Below are 18,372 nucleotides of genomic sequence, written 5' to 3'. Positions count from 1 at the left end.
GCGTTCTACGTGTGTATCTTATCAAATTCTCACAATCAATATTTACTGCCTTGTCGTCTCAGTTTCACACGGACCTGAGCCTGTGTATTAAGATTTTGAATAATTTATCGCAAGAAGTCTTATCACATGATAATGATTGGATGAAAAAGGTGCGAAATGCAGGGGCGTTTTCTGAATCTCTTTTGGCAAGGTTTTATAAAGATCCTAGCTGGTAAAGTGCACCTATTAATATGGAACTTTATAGTTTTATGGATTGTGAGCGACTAAAAAGTTAAACTCTTAAAACTATGTCAGATATTCCCCACACGTCATCTCACTGTGTCGTAAACGCTGATCATTGCACAAACTTACATCTCACTAATGTAATTATGTCATGTACATTGTACACACCTGCTAGATCTGTGACACGTTGGTTAAGAGTTTTTCCCTCAGTTCTCATGACAATCAAAATCGGTCTACACCGCACGCACTTGCCTATTGAAGTATGCCTTATTATACTACCGATCGTCACTTTTTACCGACTCTAGCTGATCTGAATAATTGGGTTTCGCTAAATAATAGTATGGAATGTGTTTCGCCACTAGACATGTAAATTAGCAAAAAGGTTGGTAAGTTACGTAAAAGTCTTGAATTTGATGTGATTTGCATAGATTACCCACATATTTTACATATTTTGGAAGGCCTACATAGACCTAGGCTATTTTTAATAATGTTATGTCTGAATTATGCCCGTTTTCACCATCAATCCCTAATTTTGGTAACACATAACAGGAATTTTGTTTTCATAGGGGTCACTTAAAAATTAGGGATTAGTCACTGTCAAAATTTATAGCTTTACTGGGACGACGGTCAAATGGCTCCAGCCACACCGTGCGTTGTTGATACCATGTTTACTCTCCGCAACAACATTTACCATGAGATTTTTCAATAAACAATCAAGATTATGCATTGTCCTAATAGGAACCAATTATACCAACTATTTTTTTCTATGTGATTCTTGAGTGTGTGATTTGTATCAGTTTTGATCTAGTGAAGAACGCAATGGGAAGTTAATCGATATTTCAGGGGATAAATTTCATAAATCCCCTGAAATATCGATTAACTTCCCATTGCGTTCTTCGAAAGTAAAGAGAGAGGGATTAGTGGAATAACCTGTTTCAAAGCTACTCGTGTTTTTCAGCAAGAGTTAGTTCTCAGTGACGTATGTTGCAAATCCAGTTGCTTGGCCTAACAAAAACGGTCATAACAATTTGAAAACGCATTAACCCAGTAGGTCTTACTATGATACAAAGACACCAGCCATTATCACTTTGTTAAGTACCTAAGCCACCTAACTAAACGTCATAAAATTCCTAATGATAGCCTACCGATAGCGTACAATTGACAATCGTAGCAGAAATATGCAATACCATCTCCCACGCCCGTTGGTAGGGTTTTGCTGCCGAAAGACTTTAGCTGCGCCAGCGCAACGCTAACACTCGCGACGCCGACGCTCGCGTCACTATGTCGCACCCCCTTTGAGTTTTTTGTGTTCAGTGGCCAGTGAAACTTTGAAACTTTTTGTGTGCTGTGGAATCCGGATGGACATTTGAAATGTGGAAGTACGTGGTTTTCGGTAAGTTCAATATTGGAGCTTTAATTATGTACCTTTATTTTTAGAAAAAAGTACTTTTATGAATTTTGGTTCAAGCCGATTAATAAAAAAAAACATTTATGAAAAGCAAAAAGATTTATCCAAAGATATGTATTTAACCCTACCACTGCTTCGAAATAATCAATCCTATTGATTATCGGGTCCATATTCGGTTGCATAAAAAATATTGTCATAATTTAAGAGTGCATAAAGTTTTTTGGCATACTCATCATTTCGCATAACGTTCATACAGAATAATTCATAAGGCATATTTTTTTTGCCATAACCACTTTTATTATAATAATATTTTAGTATATATTTTTTCTGTATACTTGTTTTTTTAATAACGATTTCTAGGCATAACATTTATTGGCATCTAAACCAATGCCATAAATATTATCATTCATAATATACAAAATACCATAATTTTAACAAATATGAAATATAAAAATGTTATAAGTTAACAAATATAAATAGACAAGCAAGCATGCAAACAAGCATGCAAGCAAGCAGCAAGCATGCAATCAAACAGCAAGCATGCAAGCAAGCTGCAAGGAAGCATGTAAGCATGCATGCAAGCAAGGATGCAAACAAGCAAGCCTGCAAGCAAGCAGCAAGCAAGCATGCAAGCAAGCATGCAAGCAAGCAGCAAGCATGCAAGCAAGCAGCAAGCAAGCATGCAAGCAAGCAGCAAGGAAGCATGCATGCAAGCAAGCAAGCATGCAAGCAAGCATTAGGATTGCCTTATCTCCGGCGCTGCGGGAAGTGCGGTCCTTCCGCTCTGGCGTAACATATACCCGGCATGCCATGCTCGCTTCCGCAGCTTCGGCTTGCTGGTCGCCTTCGGCGACCAGCCTCAGCCGCTCCAGCTCGCACGGCTGCCGGATATATGTTACAGCGAGCGAGGACCGCACTCCCTCCGCGCCTCCGGCTTTTAAATTACACTCTAGTATAGGGCAGACTAGTACCACGTGGAAGAGACCACGGCCAGTCGGGATCAACATAATTTCAGACCAGGCAAGCTTAATGTTGTAAAAGAAATGTGGACTGTATAATATGTGCGTTATAATAGATAAGAGGGATTCAAGATCAAACAGAATGTAGTTTCACGAGCTTAAGTTTTCTAAGAAACAGGTCAAACATTAAGAACAAAAATGACAATGATACAGAGAATTTAGTTTTTGCAAATCTATAGGCCGAAAGAGTATAAAGGTGGAAGGAGGATCGTTCGCAACATCACAAATACATAATTATTCACTCTTCAATGTTGGTTGCTCTTATAGACAATATTTATGACTTTAAATGTTATAAATAATTAAATTATGTTTATAGTATTTTATTAAAAACAAACTTTATGTATATAAAAATTATGTTCTTTACATTTATGATTATTTAAATTATGGTATTGAAAATTAGAGAAAGTTATTATTATGCCTAAGAAACCATTATGCATTTAGAAAACTATGCATATCAAAGTTTATGCGAAAAAACTTTATGCAAATACTGTTATACCAAACTAAATTATGATGAAAAATGTTATGCGTCTAAGAGGGCACCCTTGATTATCAAAGTATCCAAAGACAGTATTTAACCCTACCACTGCTTCGAAACAATCAATCCTATTGATTTCATCAAAGCCAAGCTAAAAGCTTCACGAGACAATTTGGACAAATAAAATCTGCTTTATAACTACTTCACACTTAACCGGAATTATTCAAACGGATTGTTCTGTCCAGCTTCTGTTGGCACAGTTGTTGTTGCTTTTGATTCCCTTCCCTAAACTTACCTAACAGAAGTCAACTAACAATCACAATCACAACTGCAAACAAGGCAAAGGGTTTGATGGCAGAATACTTGAACAGAACAAACTAGGGTAGAAATATAGATAGCAATCATTAGAACCAGCGTTGATATGTCATTTTCACTACGTAAATTCAAAAAACCAAATTCCAAATTTCTGAATTGTATACTCCTACAGTTAGTTGATAATTCATAGTTAATAATTACATTTAATTACACCCAAATATAGGTACAACCTATGAAAAATTCACAGTCATTGTACAGTAAAGCGTAAATCATATAAACGAGTAAAACAAAAGGCTATTTCTTCTTGATTATTCGAAAAATATTAAGTGTATAAAATAGTCTAAGATTCTACCAAGGATACCATTAAAAGTTTGCACATTCTCTACACACTACATGATGGAAGTTTACGTGTTAAGTTTGTATGTTATTATTGCACCCTATGTATACATATACATGTATGTTCCCATATGGGTCTTGGTAACTGTAAATAAGCACCATTATCGCGAAAGTTGAACTGAAAGAATGGCACTTTGCCGAACTAGACGGGCCCAAAGCCTTAATGTTAAATAATATGTTACTATGTAGGTATATTATTATGCATAGGTATCATTATTTACTTCTTTCTTAAATAAGCTTGCCCTGCAACGACTCCGAAACAACATAACAAGGGCCGATATGAAGCAAGTTGCAAAAATAGATTAGTCAAAATTCGTCATTTGTTTTTGTTTATTTTTTTCTTTATTATCTGCAGACAGTCTTCGGAATTGTGTCTAAAGGTTCGGCCACACCAACGCGATCAGCCGGCGTGCAGCGATGGCGACCAGACTTAAATGCATTGATCGCCATCGCTGCACGCCGGCTGATCGCGTGTGATCGCGTTGGTTTGGCCGAACCTTAAGGGTAGGCTGTTTATTTAGTGGCATCATCATTATCATTTCAGCCACAGGGTGTCCATTGCTGAACATAGTTCTCCCCCTATAATTTTCACCTCGCCCGGTTGGTCAGCGACCTGCATCCAGCGCCTTCCTGTTACCTTTATGAGGTCGTCGGCCACTGGTGGTGGAAATTAGTTTAGTGGCATAGCAAATTCAAATTACTGATTACCACTAATACCAGACATTTGCTAGGTTTTTTTCTAATAGCCTAATTATGCAACACAAAAATACTCATTCAATTAAATAAAATCAATAGTAACCAGTAAACATCAAATGTAACCGACATTATGATAATCATTCTTTCAGTTCAAACAAAAGTTAATAAAAAAGCTCATCAACTTCAAAGGGAAGCCATTATTTTCTTTATTTGCGACTGACACGAAAATGCATGTAGCTTTTCTGCCAAAAATCATATTATTGCGTAAGTAAGTACCTAACTTTTGATCAATATACGCAGTGGCCCGGGGCACAGAGGTTGTCAAGGTAAAGAATGTATAACATTCCAAAGGGAATTCTTCACTGTTTAATGTGACCTACTTATTTGAATATTTTTATGTAATTTATTGTTCTCCGCTATGTGAGATAAGATAGGTAAATGAATATGAAAAAGTACTCACAGGTTTATTACAAATGTGCGAATTAAATATATTTTTAAATTGTGCTGACCCTGTATACTGACTATATTTAAATGTCAGACATAGCTTCCAGCTTTAGGAACATAAAGCTTTATGTGAAATTAACTTGACACTGAACTGTAAACACTTAAACTTACTCCTAGGGGTTAACATTGCCTAAAAGTAAAATAACTCAATAAAATAAGATAATCAAATCGAGTTGTTAAATCAAAGCTTCCTAACGGGCAGTGTACCAGCATAGGAACCAGTTAATCATTTAAAAATAGATCTTTATCGTGTGAATTTCAGTTTTAGAAAACCAATCATCTTCATAAATTACGAGTAACTAAGACATCCTCTAATAGCTTTGTCTTCTAGGACACTCGATGTAAAAGACTACAGAATCTTAATCCATAAGTAATTAACTTTCATTTATCAGTGAAATCGGTGTATCGGGCTGAAATTTGGCATGCAGGTAAATCTTATGACGTAGGCATCCGCTAAGAAAGGATTTTACGAAACTCCACCCCTAAGGGGATAAAACGGGATCCACGCGCACGAAGTCGCGGGCGGCCGCTAGTTTGTTGAAATAATATAACGACGAGTTAAAGAGGTCGGGAAAACTAAGCCGGCTTGATGCATTAATCTGTTTGAGATATAAGAAAAAAGTAACGGTGGGGCTTTTCCTCTTATAAATCCCGTCCGAAGCCGGGGCGGATCGTTGTCAAAATTAATATCCTAATCCATAGGTCGGAGGTGCTTAACACCGAAACTTTTCGCGTCCAATAAATCACGCACTCCCACCGGCAACATCAAAAGAATTCCATTAACTTGAGGAACTGTTACGTCACCGATAAATAATCGGGTGATTCACGAAAACACACGCCATTAAGAAATGTGGACTGTATAAATTACAATAACGAATAGGCCTGTTGTTTGGGTGAAAGTCGGATGTCACCTACAAAGGCTAGCATCGCCGCCATCTTTGAAATATGCGGCATATGGCATTTGATTAATGATATGCACAAATCAATTAATTATTCTTATTTGTGGAATAGATTCCAGACACAATAGAAGTGTTATTGCTACTGCCAGCGAAAGTGTTAAAAACCATACGTGCTTGATACCTAAGTAGAGTTTTTTTATCGTGGCTTTTCAAGTAGGTGTAATTAAATTAGAACATTGACGACTCACAAAAAAAACCCAGAATGCAGGTTTTAAATAATATCAAAATTATTACATTAAGACTTTTCAACAGAAGTTAATAGGTACCATACTGTTTTTCTTATGGTTTCCAATTGATTCTGCTATGCCAAAAACGTTGCAAGTGTACATATTATACAAATGAAACGGCTTGGTCTAACGTTATTTTGTTTCATGTTCTTTACACGTGTTATTTCAACAAATCTTCAATAATAATAATCTCTTGTTAAGCTTTTATTTCTTCGTAATTTGTGCTAAAAATATCAGTCAATAATAGCCTAATCCGTTAAGAAAGCAGCTTAAGCGATCATCGGCCCACACTCATGGGAAGGCTAATTGTTTTCATTCAATAGGCAAGAAAAACTGTTAAAGAGCGAGAGTTTGCACACCGTCATTAATGGAAAGCGTTACGTCATCGTCGTTGACGTCGTTTCAGTCAAATACGTCCATAGTTCGACAAAACCTTCCCCCAAGGATTTCCATAACAACCATTCCTGCGCTGCCCGCAGCTAGTTTCTTCCAGCGACCTTCTCCAGATTGTCAGTTCACCTAGTAGGGGACAGGCCCATGCTACGTCTTCCGGCCCGTCCGTGGTCGCCACTAGAGAACTTTTCTGCCCCAACAGCCATCAGTTCTTCGAGCTAAGTATGTGTTGTAGCGTTGCGTCATATTTGTGACAAAGTTAGATAACAATTAAGAATTCGGTCCAGATAAAGGTGTGACTGTGTCGACACAGGTCACGGTGGCTGCCATCACCTGGCTAATAAACGTCTATCACGCTATGAATACTAAATATTATGAATGCATTCCGAGCCTGTTTATGTTTACGCATCTTATGTAATTAAATGAATACAGATAGCCGGAATTTGCCGTAAAATATAAAAGGCATAATTTGTAAGACATAATAGTTATGCCTACTTGTGTAGGTCAATACGCATAATGTTACGCTTCTAATAAAGTGCAAAATACGTTAAACAAATTGTGTTTTCTGTTTATTTACAAACTAGATTAGTGTAATGCTCGTAATTACTAGTTTTAGCATTATAGTAAATGTGAAAATATCTTTTCCCAGTTTTCATCTTTGAATCTGAACGTTAGTTATAAAGTGCTGATAGTTCATAATTAATCCTAAAAGATTTTCACATAGAGGATTTTCACGTCATCTTCGTGTCAGTAGATAAGTAGTTCACAGTTTGACAGGATAGCAACATATTTTCAGAACTTAGATAAATCCCTAACAACAATATGATGATGCGTATGGTACCTACGCACAACGCGTTTATAGTGAACTCTTCGACGAACTCAATCTAAACCCAGTTTATCCTATAAAAGCCTCATTAAATGGCTTATTCGGGTTTCAGATCGCATCAACGGTCCCCTGTAGTTAGTTTGATTGGATTACCTTACACACAACAACCAATTTATGGAGCAATAACCGCACAGCACGTTTTCAATATTCGTTTGGGGATATCAAACAACGGGGAACAGTTCCGGGAATTTTTACTGTCTACATAAAAACTATTTTGTTTTTAGTAAATAACATAGGACATTATACTGCTTTTTACAAAAGTTCTTAGTAAATAATATGGACATCAACACATCAAGTTCAAAAATAACCTTATGACTTTGTAAACCGTGCGATTATTCAACAAATATTATTGCCTGATGCAATTTGCTCGATTGTTTCTATGTACATTCCTATTACCTATGTTGATATACTAGTGTATTCTTACTTATGTTTTCACTATTAAAACACTATCTAAATTAGGATGGTAGAGCTACTCAGGCGCGGATCCAGCCTTCAAAAAAGGTTGTGGGCACAGCCACCAAAAATTAGCAAAGTGAGAGCCAAGTGGGTCGGTGGCGGCGGCGTTTTAGTGGAACGGCTGTGTTCCAAATCACGCTCGATTTTTTAAAGGCTCATCAGTCAGCCGTTTTTATCATCAGCCTATGGATCTTATCAATAGATCATAATTAAAACAAGCAAATTAGGGTTGTGGGCATGCCCACAGTGCCCACAACGGTGGATCCGCGCCTGGAGCTACTTATTATGATCTTGGATTAAAAGAGGTATAAAAGTATAGGTAAATAAAGAAGGGAAATGCCACGCAAAGCTTTCCTATTAAATAGTTCAGAATCGTGCCCTATACGAAGTTACTACAGCTATCTATCATGCAAAGCATAAAAGTTACCGGCCTACAAGCGATATGGGCTGAAACTTTGGAAGAACACTGAAATATTGTATCGTAAGTAACTACTTTCTATCTAGGACATTATGCTACAATATGTTTTACTAAATCTATCCATTTGTCTTAGCTTTGCGTTTATTGTTCTCAAGAAATGAGCCTCCGAAAAGCGCTGAAGTAGGTAGTGCTGAAGCTTTATGAAAGTATCCGCAATGATTTAGTAATAGTTAAGTACCTATAGAAAGCTAACATTTGCCCGCCCTTCTGCTCGTTTGTGTTTCAAGTTTAATACAAGATATTGAACTTAAAACTCAAGTCCCTTGGTACTAAATGCATACAGTTAAGATTTAAAGTCAGTTATAAACTTCTACGAATAAGTATAACCAGGCAGTGAGTTAACACCAGGCCTGGCTCACTCCGCGCGGTACATCCGATAATTACCTACAGCGAAGCGCCCCGCCGGCGGGTATTATATCAGTCGAGTGTCACGCGCGCGCCCGTCAGGACGCTGGCGTGCGTTGTAGCAGTTGTAGTACCTAATTCTATGATCGAAGTATTATTTAAAAATGGACATAAAGAGAAAGAAATATTATTGTGCGGCGTTCGAGTGTTTAAATTCGAAAAGAAATCTACCGGATTTATCTTTTTTTTCGCTTCCCAAAGATGCTGAAAGGTATGTTGGCCATGTAGGTAATCAATAATTCTTAGGATAGTATAGGAACCTAACCTACCATGACTACTGCTCAGAATGCGTTCGTTCGTTTCAGCCAAAAATGACGTCCACTGCTGGACAAAGGCCTCTCCCAAGGTTTTCCATAATCAATGCGTACTTACCTACATACGTACCTCATTACAAATAAGTAGATTAATTATTTTTTTACTAGACACTACTAGACAGCAACCCTAACAGCGTAAGAAGAGTTCAGAGGCACGCGATAGAAAGAGACAAAACTTGTAGGTGAATAAAATTGTAGGTACGTAGTGCTGTGCGAGCTGAATTCCACTGTATCGCGTCGTAGCAAGACTCGCATTTATTTAAATCGTCTTGCGGAGTAATCCTTCTGTACCTGTACTATTACTTATTCTGTGTTAACACTTCAGAAAAGTTCTGCTATGATTTTCCTAGCGAAATAATTTAATACAAACATTCTTCCTATTTACAAAAACAAACATTTCATGCAGCATCATTATGATGATACATGATGATTTGTCACAACACCCTCGGGAAGCTTGTAATCCTAGGATAAAGTGGCTTGAGCAACAATAAATAACAATGGGTTATTATGCCCTTTAAAATAAACAAAACGTTTATGTTGCCTATTTATCATTGGATTTCCCGTTTTACGTATGAATAGAATTAGGTAAAGTCATAACCAAGTAGGTATATTATTGAGTGTTAACCATAATTACGATTTTCTACCAAGACACGAAGCAAGTATCCAAGTAGCATATTGAATCGCTTTTTGCCACCTGATTACTGAACGCACAAAAACCATGTGAACTATCTCTTTGGCACATGTTTGCAACATAGTACGCATTGTGGAAACTACGTGCCGATATATTGAACTATGTTTGAGGACAAACTAATTAATATAATGATTATATTATAAGGCGAGTTGAGCACTTTTTACTTACTTGTTATTCTTGAGCAAGACTAGAGGCAATGATGTTTATCTTCCGCAAATTCTAATTTCTATAATGAGTAGGTAAATCTCATTCCCAGAACTTCGCTGTTCTTGAATAACCTACTTTACTTGATTAAGAATGACGTAATTAACTTTATCATGATCTTAATTAAGTAGGTACCTAGTTAAACTTATTAACAAATACGTCCTGAAAGGAATATCAAAACAACTGCGCAAAGTTTAGAGATACTAGACTTTGACCTCATTTTAGAACGACCATCCCATCAAGAACTAATAAATTAGAAAGAATACAATAACTTGATTGTGTTGTTTACCAATCGATCAACGTGGAAAGCATTAGGGGAGGCCTATGTTCAGCAGTGGACGTCCTATGGCTGAAATGATGATGATGATGATGATGATGTGTTGTTTCCAGTGTGTCTACCCATCTCCTGGGCCACAGCTCAGAACAGCAGAACGTCAGCTCATCAGGAGCACGGGCATGGCTGGGACATCCGACTGGCGGTGCCTGGTGAACCTGGAAGCGACTACCCTACGCTCGGCGCTATTCCTAGGACATCCTTCTCTTGCGCTGGAAAGGCACCAGGTTTGTATTGTTAGAGTTCAATTTAGCGTCGTCGATCTTTATTATCTCATGGTTACCTTAAATCTACCAAATAAAGTGTGGCTGAATAATAATGGCTTAGCTATACTACCTTACCACCTTCGAGCTCCACTGCGTGTTAACCTAATAAAGCTAATTCTTATGAAATCTGCAAATTGTTTTTGTCACCATGTTAGTATTGTTTTACACCTTTTGCAAGTGACTTACCTACACCTAAAAGTATCAATACCTACTGTTTCAGGATACTACGCTGACTTGGAAACCAATTGCCAAGTGTTCCGCGTTTGCACCCTCGGATCTACTTACGGATTCCAGTCGTTTCTTTGCCCGAACGGAACACTCTTCAACCAAGCTGTCTTCGTCTGCGACTGGTGGATGAACGTGAAGTGCCAGGAGTCAGCGCAACTTTTCAATAACAACAATGAGAAATTTGGAAACCTAAGACTTGGTCCCCAGCTCATGAAGGACATCAAGAAAATGCTCACGCATCCAATGCGAAATCCTTACGATAAAACTGCGATGAAGAGCAATCTTGTCGTGATGCAAGATTACAAGCCACCTTTTGGACAATTGTTCCCCAATGGAGCTCTAATAGCTGGTCCCGAAAGACCTCCCAACAATATTTACGTGCCTGCAAAGCAAGTGCAATTCAGTCAAAATAATTTCGGAGGCAATGATATCGCATTTGCTGCTTCCACTCCTGATCCCCGATACCTTCCCGCAGCATTCAATAATGGCCAAAGAGATGCTGAAGTATTTCAACGGCAACGGCAATATGGTCAATACGCTCAAAACCAAAGACTCCAAAATGCTCCAGGAACTGTTATTTCTAACGGGCATGCAGGACAATTTACACAAATGATAAGTAACGCTAATCTACTATCGACGCGACCTACTCAGAGCTATAACAATGGAATCGTACAATACGGGCAAAGACAATTAAGTAATACGCGACCTACTCCATCAATTTCCACACAAAACGCAATAAACATTCAGAGAGGACAGCTGAATCAACTAAACTCACAATACACAAACTATCAAAATCCTGCTAGATTGAATAGTGGGAAACAATTGTCATTTGGTGAACCTTTAACAAACCAACAGTACAATTCAAATCAAGTTCGACAACCCTACACATATCAACAACCACCATTGCAATTTTCCAATGAAATTAATGGTAAAGTTGGTAATGAGGCGAAACAAAACCTGGTAAGTGCAGACAACGAAATACCTTCTACAGTTATTACTAAAACACTAACACTTAAAAGAGTCATTCAGGAACCGAAACGTGGTGGCCCTAAATCCAGAATTACAGTTAAGACTTGGATAGTGAAACCATCTAAAAGTGCTAAATTAATAAACTCTACACCTTATACTTATGAGAAACCTACGCAGCCTCCAGCGGAAAAGCTGATTGACACTACTCCTTATGTATACAATAGACCAACTAGCCAGTCAGCAAAATTAACGAAGGAAGCTGAACAACCTTACGTTTATAATAAACCAACAACACAAACAGCAAAACTAAGATCAGAATCAGAACAACCTTATGTATATAACAAGCCTACGGCAAGGCTTGTAGCAGAAAAAGAACAAGCTTATGTTTACAATAAGCCAACAGCAAGACTGGTAACAGAATCGGAACAGCCTTATGTTTATAATAAACCTACGACAGCAGCAGCAAAACAGATAGTTTCACCATCTAAGGAACCATCTCGGGCTTATCTAACACCGACCACACCCCGTCAAACCTTATCTCGCTTATATCTAACACCGACATCATTGCCACCTACGCAAGCTTCACGACTTTACCTTGCTCCTACAACATACAATCCTTCTTCAAGACTTTACCTGCCACCTTTACAAAGCTCACCTGTCTTATCTCGGCAATATCTAGCACCACCTACTCTACAACAGCCAGAATCATATCAAAGTGAGCAGTTAAGAGCCGCTCCCACTACACCATCGCCAACTTACGCAGTTCCAATTACTGAAGTATTAAGCAGTTCAGATTTTCCACAATCAAAACAATCTCAAACCGTTACTAATGATAAAAACCTTACGTTTACTGACATACTTACCAAAGAAAAATTAGATCTTACAGTCAATGATATTGTAAAAGATACTAGGACATTCTTGAAAACTGCATCTCCTCCCCAGTTTGGGGAGTACCGAAGTGATATAAATGTCGTAGATTATGTTGATGAAAATTATTTACCACCCGAACCTATTAGTACTGACAGTGGTGAAAAATTAACTTCTCAGCTTCCTACAACGGAGCTTAAAAGTGCTCGTCTGGTAGCTACCCCGTCCACTGATCTAGTACCTCCGGTTGAAACATTTACTAACGATAATCAAAATTCTAATCAACTTTCAAATTTGCCATTTTATAAAGAATCATTAGTTCCCACGAACACTATCGAAAGAACAGTTTCATTAAAAATTTCAATACCCGAAACAATTGCCACTTATTTGTTTAAAAATCAGAGCGAAAACAATTTTGATCATCTTGAAATATTAAATACTGGCAGCAGTAACTATCTAGTTTTAACTAACAATGCAGAATCAAAGAAAAATGGTGCAAGTTTTATACCTATTGGAAAAATAGTCGTAGATAAACCAACCAACATTTCTAATTCACAGGCACTGGTGTTTTCACTCCTGGCAGACTCAATCAACGTAGCCAAAGAATACAGCAACACAGCACATCAAGAACAGTCAGCACAGTTACGAGCACCAATTCAAAACATTAATAATGATGATTTAGCGCATATCACAAATAAAATATCTCAACTCACATCCTCACAATATTCAGGAAACAATCAGGCATATAAATCTGCGAACATTGTATCCACAGTTCAAACTACAACAAAAGATCAGGGTTATCAGTATAGAGATTCTGGAACAAATAATTTGTCACAAAACCAAATTCAATCAAGCCAAAGAGTTCAGAATAATTATGGGTCGACACAAACCACTAATCAACCACAGTCCGCGCGCTTACAAAGCGGCACAGGCGTGCAATATAACACAGTACAGTCTAATTCTAAACAAGTATACAGTGGCCAGTTATACCAACTTCCAGTTCCCGAAGTGACTAATCAGTATTACAATGGACAAAATAATGGAAATGTACAGTCTAGTAAAATCCAACAACAGGAAAACTTTTCCAGCCAAAATAACAATGTTGTAAGTAGTAATAACAATAACAGGGCCCCTGATGGTGATGTGGAAATTATCAAATCACAGTCCATCCCCATCACATCTGGAAAGCTACAAGCATCTCCCACAACTGAATTAGACGAATTTAACAGTCAAGAGAACTTTAGTAAATTCATAAGTACAAATAATGGCATCTCTGCTCAGTTACAAGATAAAATTGTAGGGACGATAAACCATCCGTTATCAGACAATAAACTTGTGACCTATAAAAAGGATGAATCGTACTATGTCTATACAAAACTAGACAACTCATTTCCACAAAATATACAAACTAACGGAAACCTAGTGCAACTGAATATTGACGGTAGTCAAAAGAGTGCTAAATTAACTCAGGGAAACGATTTTCCGAATGTCGTTGCATTCCAATTTATTCCTTCAGTTAGCTATCAGTTAGAAGATGAAAAGGAACAACAAAAAATTTTAAATGCTTTCCAGATTGATGAGTTTGGAAGTCCTAAGCAAAAGCTAGTTCAAACTTCTAGTGTAGATTATTCTGTTGATCACACGCCTTCAGCTAAGCAATTTGATAGGCAGTTTAATGAAGTAAATAATTTATATGCCGGTCCTTCGTCATATTCGGCTCCTCAATCATCAGTTGGGAAACTACAGTCGAGACAGGACAACGTTAATGCGAGATTAGAGCTTGAAGAAAATAACAATGGGTATTCTAAAGTTGTCCCATCACGCCAATTTACTTTTTAAGACATAGTTGTGAGCAATTTATTTATTTAAGAAAATATCTAATAGGTACTTAGATTTTATTATTGTAAATAAAACCAAATTATTTAAGTTTTGTAAGTTATGATAATATTAAAAAATCATTATATTCATTGTATTTTTATTCAAATTCCTATTCATGTATAAGTTTCCAGTGCATAAAACTTTTCGTAAGCACCAACTTTTTTTATTTAAAACGGGGCCGTCTGGCCTAAAAAGGTCGCGGTCGCGGGTTCAATCCCCGAACAATACAAAATGGTGTACAGCTTAGTTTGGGACTAGATGGGACAGTGTAATGTCCAAGGATTAATTTATTTCTGTAACGATATTATACTAAATTAATTTTAATATTCAATAATTATTCTGAATTTCTGAGGTATTTTATTTCCCTCATCAGGTGGCGCCACTATGATCACTCGCTGGTGGCGCCAGCTGGTGAGCGGAAACATTAATTTCATGATACAATGCCATCTATTAGTTCTAAACAAAAACAAATTGTCTTTACTTAACCCATAATAAATAATGCACCGCGAACAGAACTATCTACTTGGCCGCCCAAAGTTTGACTGGAAGATAATGTCATACGGAATTAAGTTCGTCTTTTGCACTCCTTGATTATTATGCAATAAAGTTAATAAAGTTTTCAACAAATAATTATTTCAGTGGTGCACTCTGTCGTGGTATCATTACAACCGCGAAATTTTGTAACTGTCAAAAACAGCTGTCACAATTGTTTCCATGACATCCACAACTTGTTTGATTGTTTACAAATAAACGGTTCAGTTGTTTCTTTGCTACTTGGTTACTACTAAACTTAATTTTATTGATTAGTTTTAATAACATTAATTTAGAGTTTACGTTTTAAATGGCAAAGTAGGTGATAAGTCTTGTGAATTCAATTCAAAGGAATACCGATTTGCTCAAGTAAGTACATTTACATTACAATTTCATGCAGAAGTTTTAATACTTCAGCAGCTCATGCTCAATGTTGAAAGTAAGTTGATAAATAGCAAAAACTTAGCACTTAACATAGGTCCATGCTATTCGCAATACATGTTCAGACGCGATCAATTTGATAGGCAACATAAGTACTTTGTCCTCCTATTCTTCAACGAGATTCAGTTTACAAATAAGTAGTTAATCTAAGTATTACATTACGTTAGTTATTATTACTGTTTACTATCATATGTACCTACTTACTTCTTTACTTTCTTTATGTGACAAGTTTTCAAAGCAATTTATGTTCCAATTAGAATGGATGCAGACGTCGATTCAGTGTCTGATGCTACAGCTGATGAGCTGCCTCTGCTGGACCTCCAAACCGACCCTCGAGTACTATGGCTGAAGAAACGAGTCCTCTCATACATTGGCATGGACGATGACGAGTTGTTCTACAATATGATGGACACACCCGAAGCTAAAGAGAAGCTAACTACGTTCCTCACTCAGCCGCTGAAGCCTAACGAACAATCGTTGGACAAAAGAACATTTTATGTCACAAAGATAATTGTCGACAAACTTATTCATGAGGACATAGAATTTACGGAATGGAGTAAGTGTGTTACTTACTTTATATTATTTGTTACATTATAAGTTTGAATTGTTAAGTAGCTGCATCTTTATGTTGAGGTTTTTCAGCACAAATGTCTGACATTATCATAGGAATTAATTAATTTTAGTTATACATGGGACTATCCCACCTCTCATTCCCACCACTGCAACGCCTGTGTAGCTAGGATCTACAGCTTTTTAGTCATACAGAGATACAGCAGGAACATTTTAGTCATACAGTGATACTTTACCTTTTATCCTGGCCATACCTAACTTAGGTCTTTTTTATTTAATGTGAAAACTAATGACTTCAGGAATCATCCCGCCTCCTGTACCACCACCGCCGCCGCCTAAAAAGAAGAAGAAGAAAGGAAAAGAACCGCCCCCTCCAGAGCCAGAGGAAGAACTATCAAAGAAGAGCGCTAAAAGCATGAAGAGCATGAAAAGTATGAAGAGCATGAAAAGCATGAAAAGTATGAAAAGTGTCAAAGGTAAATCCTTATACAGATAGCGTTACCTAAATAAAATATAAAAGTAGTAGGGGAGACTGGGTACGGTTGTAACAACTCAACTGTAGTAGTAGTTCTGAGTAGCACAATATATTTTATTAAATTAACAAAACTTTACTGCAAATCAATCCCTCTATTTTTGTTTTTTAAATTATTATTTTTTTTATTTTCACAGACATGGAACCTGAAGTGGAAGAAGGTAATTATTATTAAAATATTTCGGATGATGTAATTTTTATAGCTACAACCACTCCTATTTTATCCTTGTCCATTTATAATTTTATTGATTTTGTTTTATTTCAACTTTTTTCATCGTGATCCTGATCCTGACCTTGATCCTGGGATTTACCTTATCCACATCTCCTAACCCACTCCTGTTGCATCCCATGGCGTGGTGGATTGCCAAATGGTTATTATTTATTTTCTTTTACTTTTAAATATATTTCTTATTTTGCTCTTTTCTTCTTTTATGTATACCCTTGTATGGTATGAGATGAGCCCTTAGCTCTGTCCCACTGTATATTTGACTAAGTAGTAAAATTTTTCTTATCCTCAGATAGATTTTAATATAATTATTTCCAACAGAATTCGACATTGAAACTGCGGCGGGAACGATAACAGAGGAAGAGGAGGTGGACCCTAAAAGCACATACGAGTTGGAACACGTCGAGGAAGAAGAGAAACCTCGTATCACAGAAGAGAAATACTCTTTTCCGCCTCGTAAGTATTTTATATTTTCCAAATTGACCTCCTTTAGTAGTATTTCAGTTGTTTAAAAAAGTGTAAAATCACATCTGAGACCTCTAGAATAACTCTTTAAATATTTTTAAAATTATATCTGATTTCTTTAGCACCCGAGGATTTGGATCCTGATGTCGACGGGACTTTGGAATTCTATACTGTTATTGTAAGAACACACGCTATAACATGTTATTATTGAAGCTATTCGTAGAATTGAATAATTAGACAATATAACTTGCCAGCACACAGTAGGCTTCTCGTAGTGTAATATGACATCTAATACAGCGACTTATGATGCCACATTATTTAGCTTGATCTCTCATAGGTACTATTCGATATTCCTCTGCACTTCTAGAAGGTGATGCACGTATATTCATTTACATACTGCACTTATCTCATTTACACTCAGTAAATAGAAAATCCACCAGAGCCCTCTGTGCCCTGGATTCAAGTTACTGTTTTAAACTTGAGAGCAGAAGAGACAGGATCCCCCTCGAAACCGTGATTTTGGGCACGTGTCCAGACCGCCCAGTGGGAAAGAAGTGCCTATTTCTAGTGTCTCAAGGTCCACTTTAAAATAATAAAAATAAAAATTTTAGCGCTCCATACCCCGTATAATCCAGTATCCAAAACTGATACCAGTATTCGGAGGGTTCACACCTCAGAACACCCATCGCAACCGTCGCTACATATACTTTCTGAGGCAGACGCAGGACGGAATACCACTGCTGGAGAATGATGAGATCACTCAGCTGATGATGTCCAAGTTTATACTCATTGGATCCACAACTGGGAAAGTGTTGATGAGCTTGGGAATGCGACTTAAAGAGGTGAGTTTTTAAGTTCATTTACTGCATGCGGGAATGTGAATGACTTAGTTCTTTCTCATGTTACCTGGAAACATGAAAAGTGTCAAAATATCGATATCTTACTCTTCTCAAATCTCTAATTCCGTATCACAAAACAATGCTTAAACTTCAACCTCAGTCATAGATTCCTGTAATT

General features: G+C 37.2%; 2 protein-coding genes across 2 annotated transcripts in view; both read left to right on the top strand.

The window, feature by feature from the left end:
• The first annotated feature begins 1,593 nt into the window (after positions 1-1,593).
• LOC135080244 (probable serine/threonine-protein kinase nek3) lies at positions 1,594-14,677 on the top strand. The gene is made up of 3 exons (XM_063974928.1): positions 1,594-1,615; positions 10,439-10,609; positions 10,869-14,677. The coding sequence occupies exons 1-3, from the start codon at positions 1,594-1,596 to the stop codon at positions 14,549-14,551; spliced, it is 3,876 nt and encodes a 1,291-aa protein (XP_063830998.1). The 3' UTR covers positions 14,552-14,677.
• Positions 14,678-15,392: 715 nt separating this feature from the next.
• Positions 15,393-18,372, top strand: part of LOC135080243 (dynein axonemal heavy chain 10) — a 120,870-nt gene continuing 117,890 nt past the window's right edge. The window contains exons 1-7 of the mRNA XM_063974927.1: positions 15,393-15,490; positions 15,820-16,118; positions 16,432-16,608; positions 16,802-16,825; positions 17,212-17,346; positions 17,478-17,533; positions 17,967-18,197. Coding sequence (XP_063830997.1) covers positions 15,821-16,118; positions 16,432-16,608; positions 16,802-16,825; positions 17,212-17,346; positions 17,478-17,533; positions 17,967-18,197 — 921 coding nt within the window. The 5' untranslated portion in view covers positions 15,393-15,490; position 15,820. The remainder of the gene's footprint in view (positions 15,491-15,819; positions 16,119-16,431; positions 16,609-16,801; positions 16,826-17,211; positions 17,347-17,477; positions 17,534-17,966; positions 18,198-18,372) is intronic.

This window comes from Ostrinia nubilalis, chromosome 17, assembly GCF_963855985.1.
Source record: "Ostrinia nubilalis chromosome 17, ilOstNubi1.1, whole genome shotgun sequence".
Lineage (NCBI taxonomy): Eukaryota > Metazoa > Arthropoda > Insecta > Lepidoptera > Crambidae > Ostrinia > Ostrinia nubilalis.
This window is presented reverse-complemented; position numbering and strand designations above follow the sequence as displayed.

What these genes read in the sequence shown, in the direction of transcription:
- LOC135080244 (XM_063974928.1), top strand. Translation starts at nt 1,594, where the DNA reads ATGTGGAAGTACGTGGTTTTCG. An exon ending in GTGGAAGTACGTGGTTTTCG is followed by an intron (nt 1,616 to 10,438) that starts GTAAGTTCAATA and finishes TGTTGTTTCCAG; the next exon opens with TGTGTCTACCCATCTCCTGG. An exon ending in TTGCGCTGGAAAGGCACCAG is followed by an intron (nt 10,610 to 10,868) that starts GTTTGTATTGTT and finishes CTACTGTTTCAG; the next exon opens with GATACTACGCTGACTTGGAA.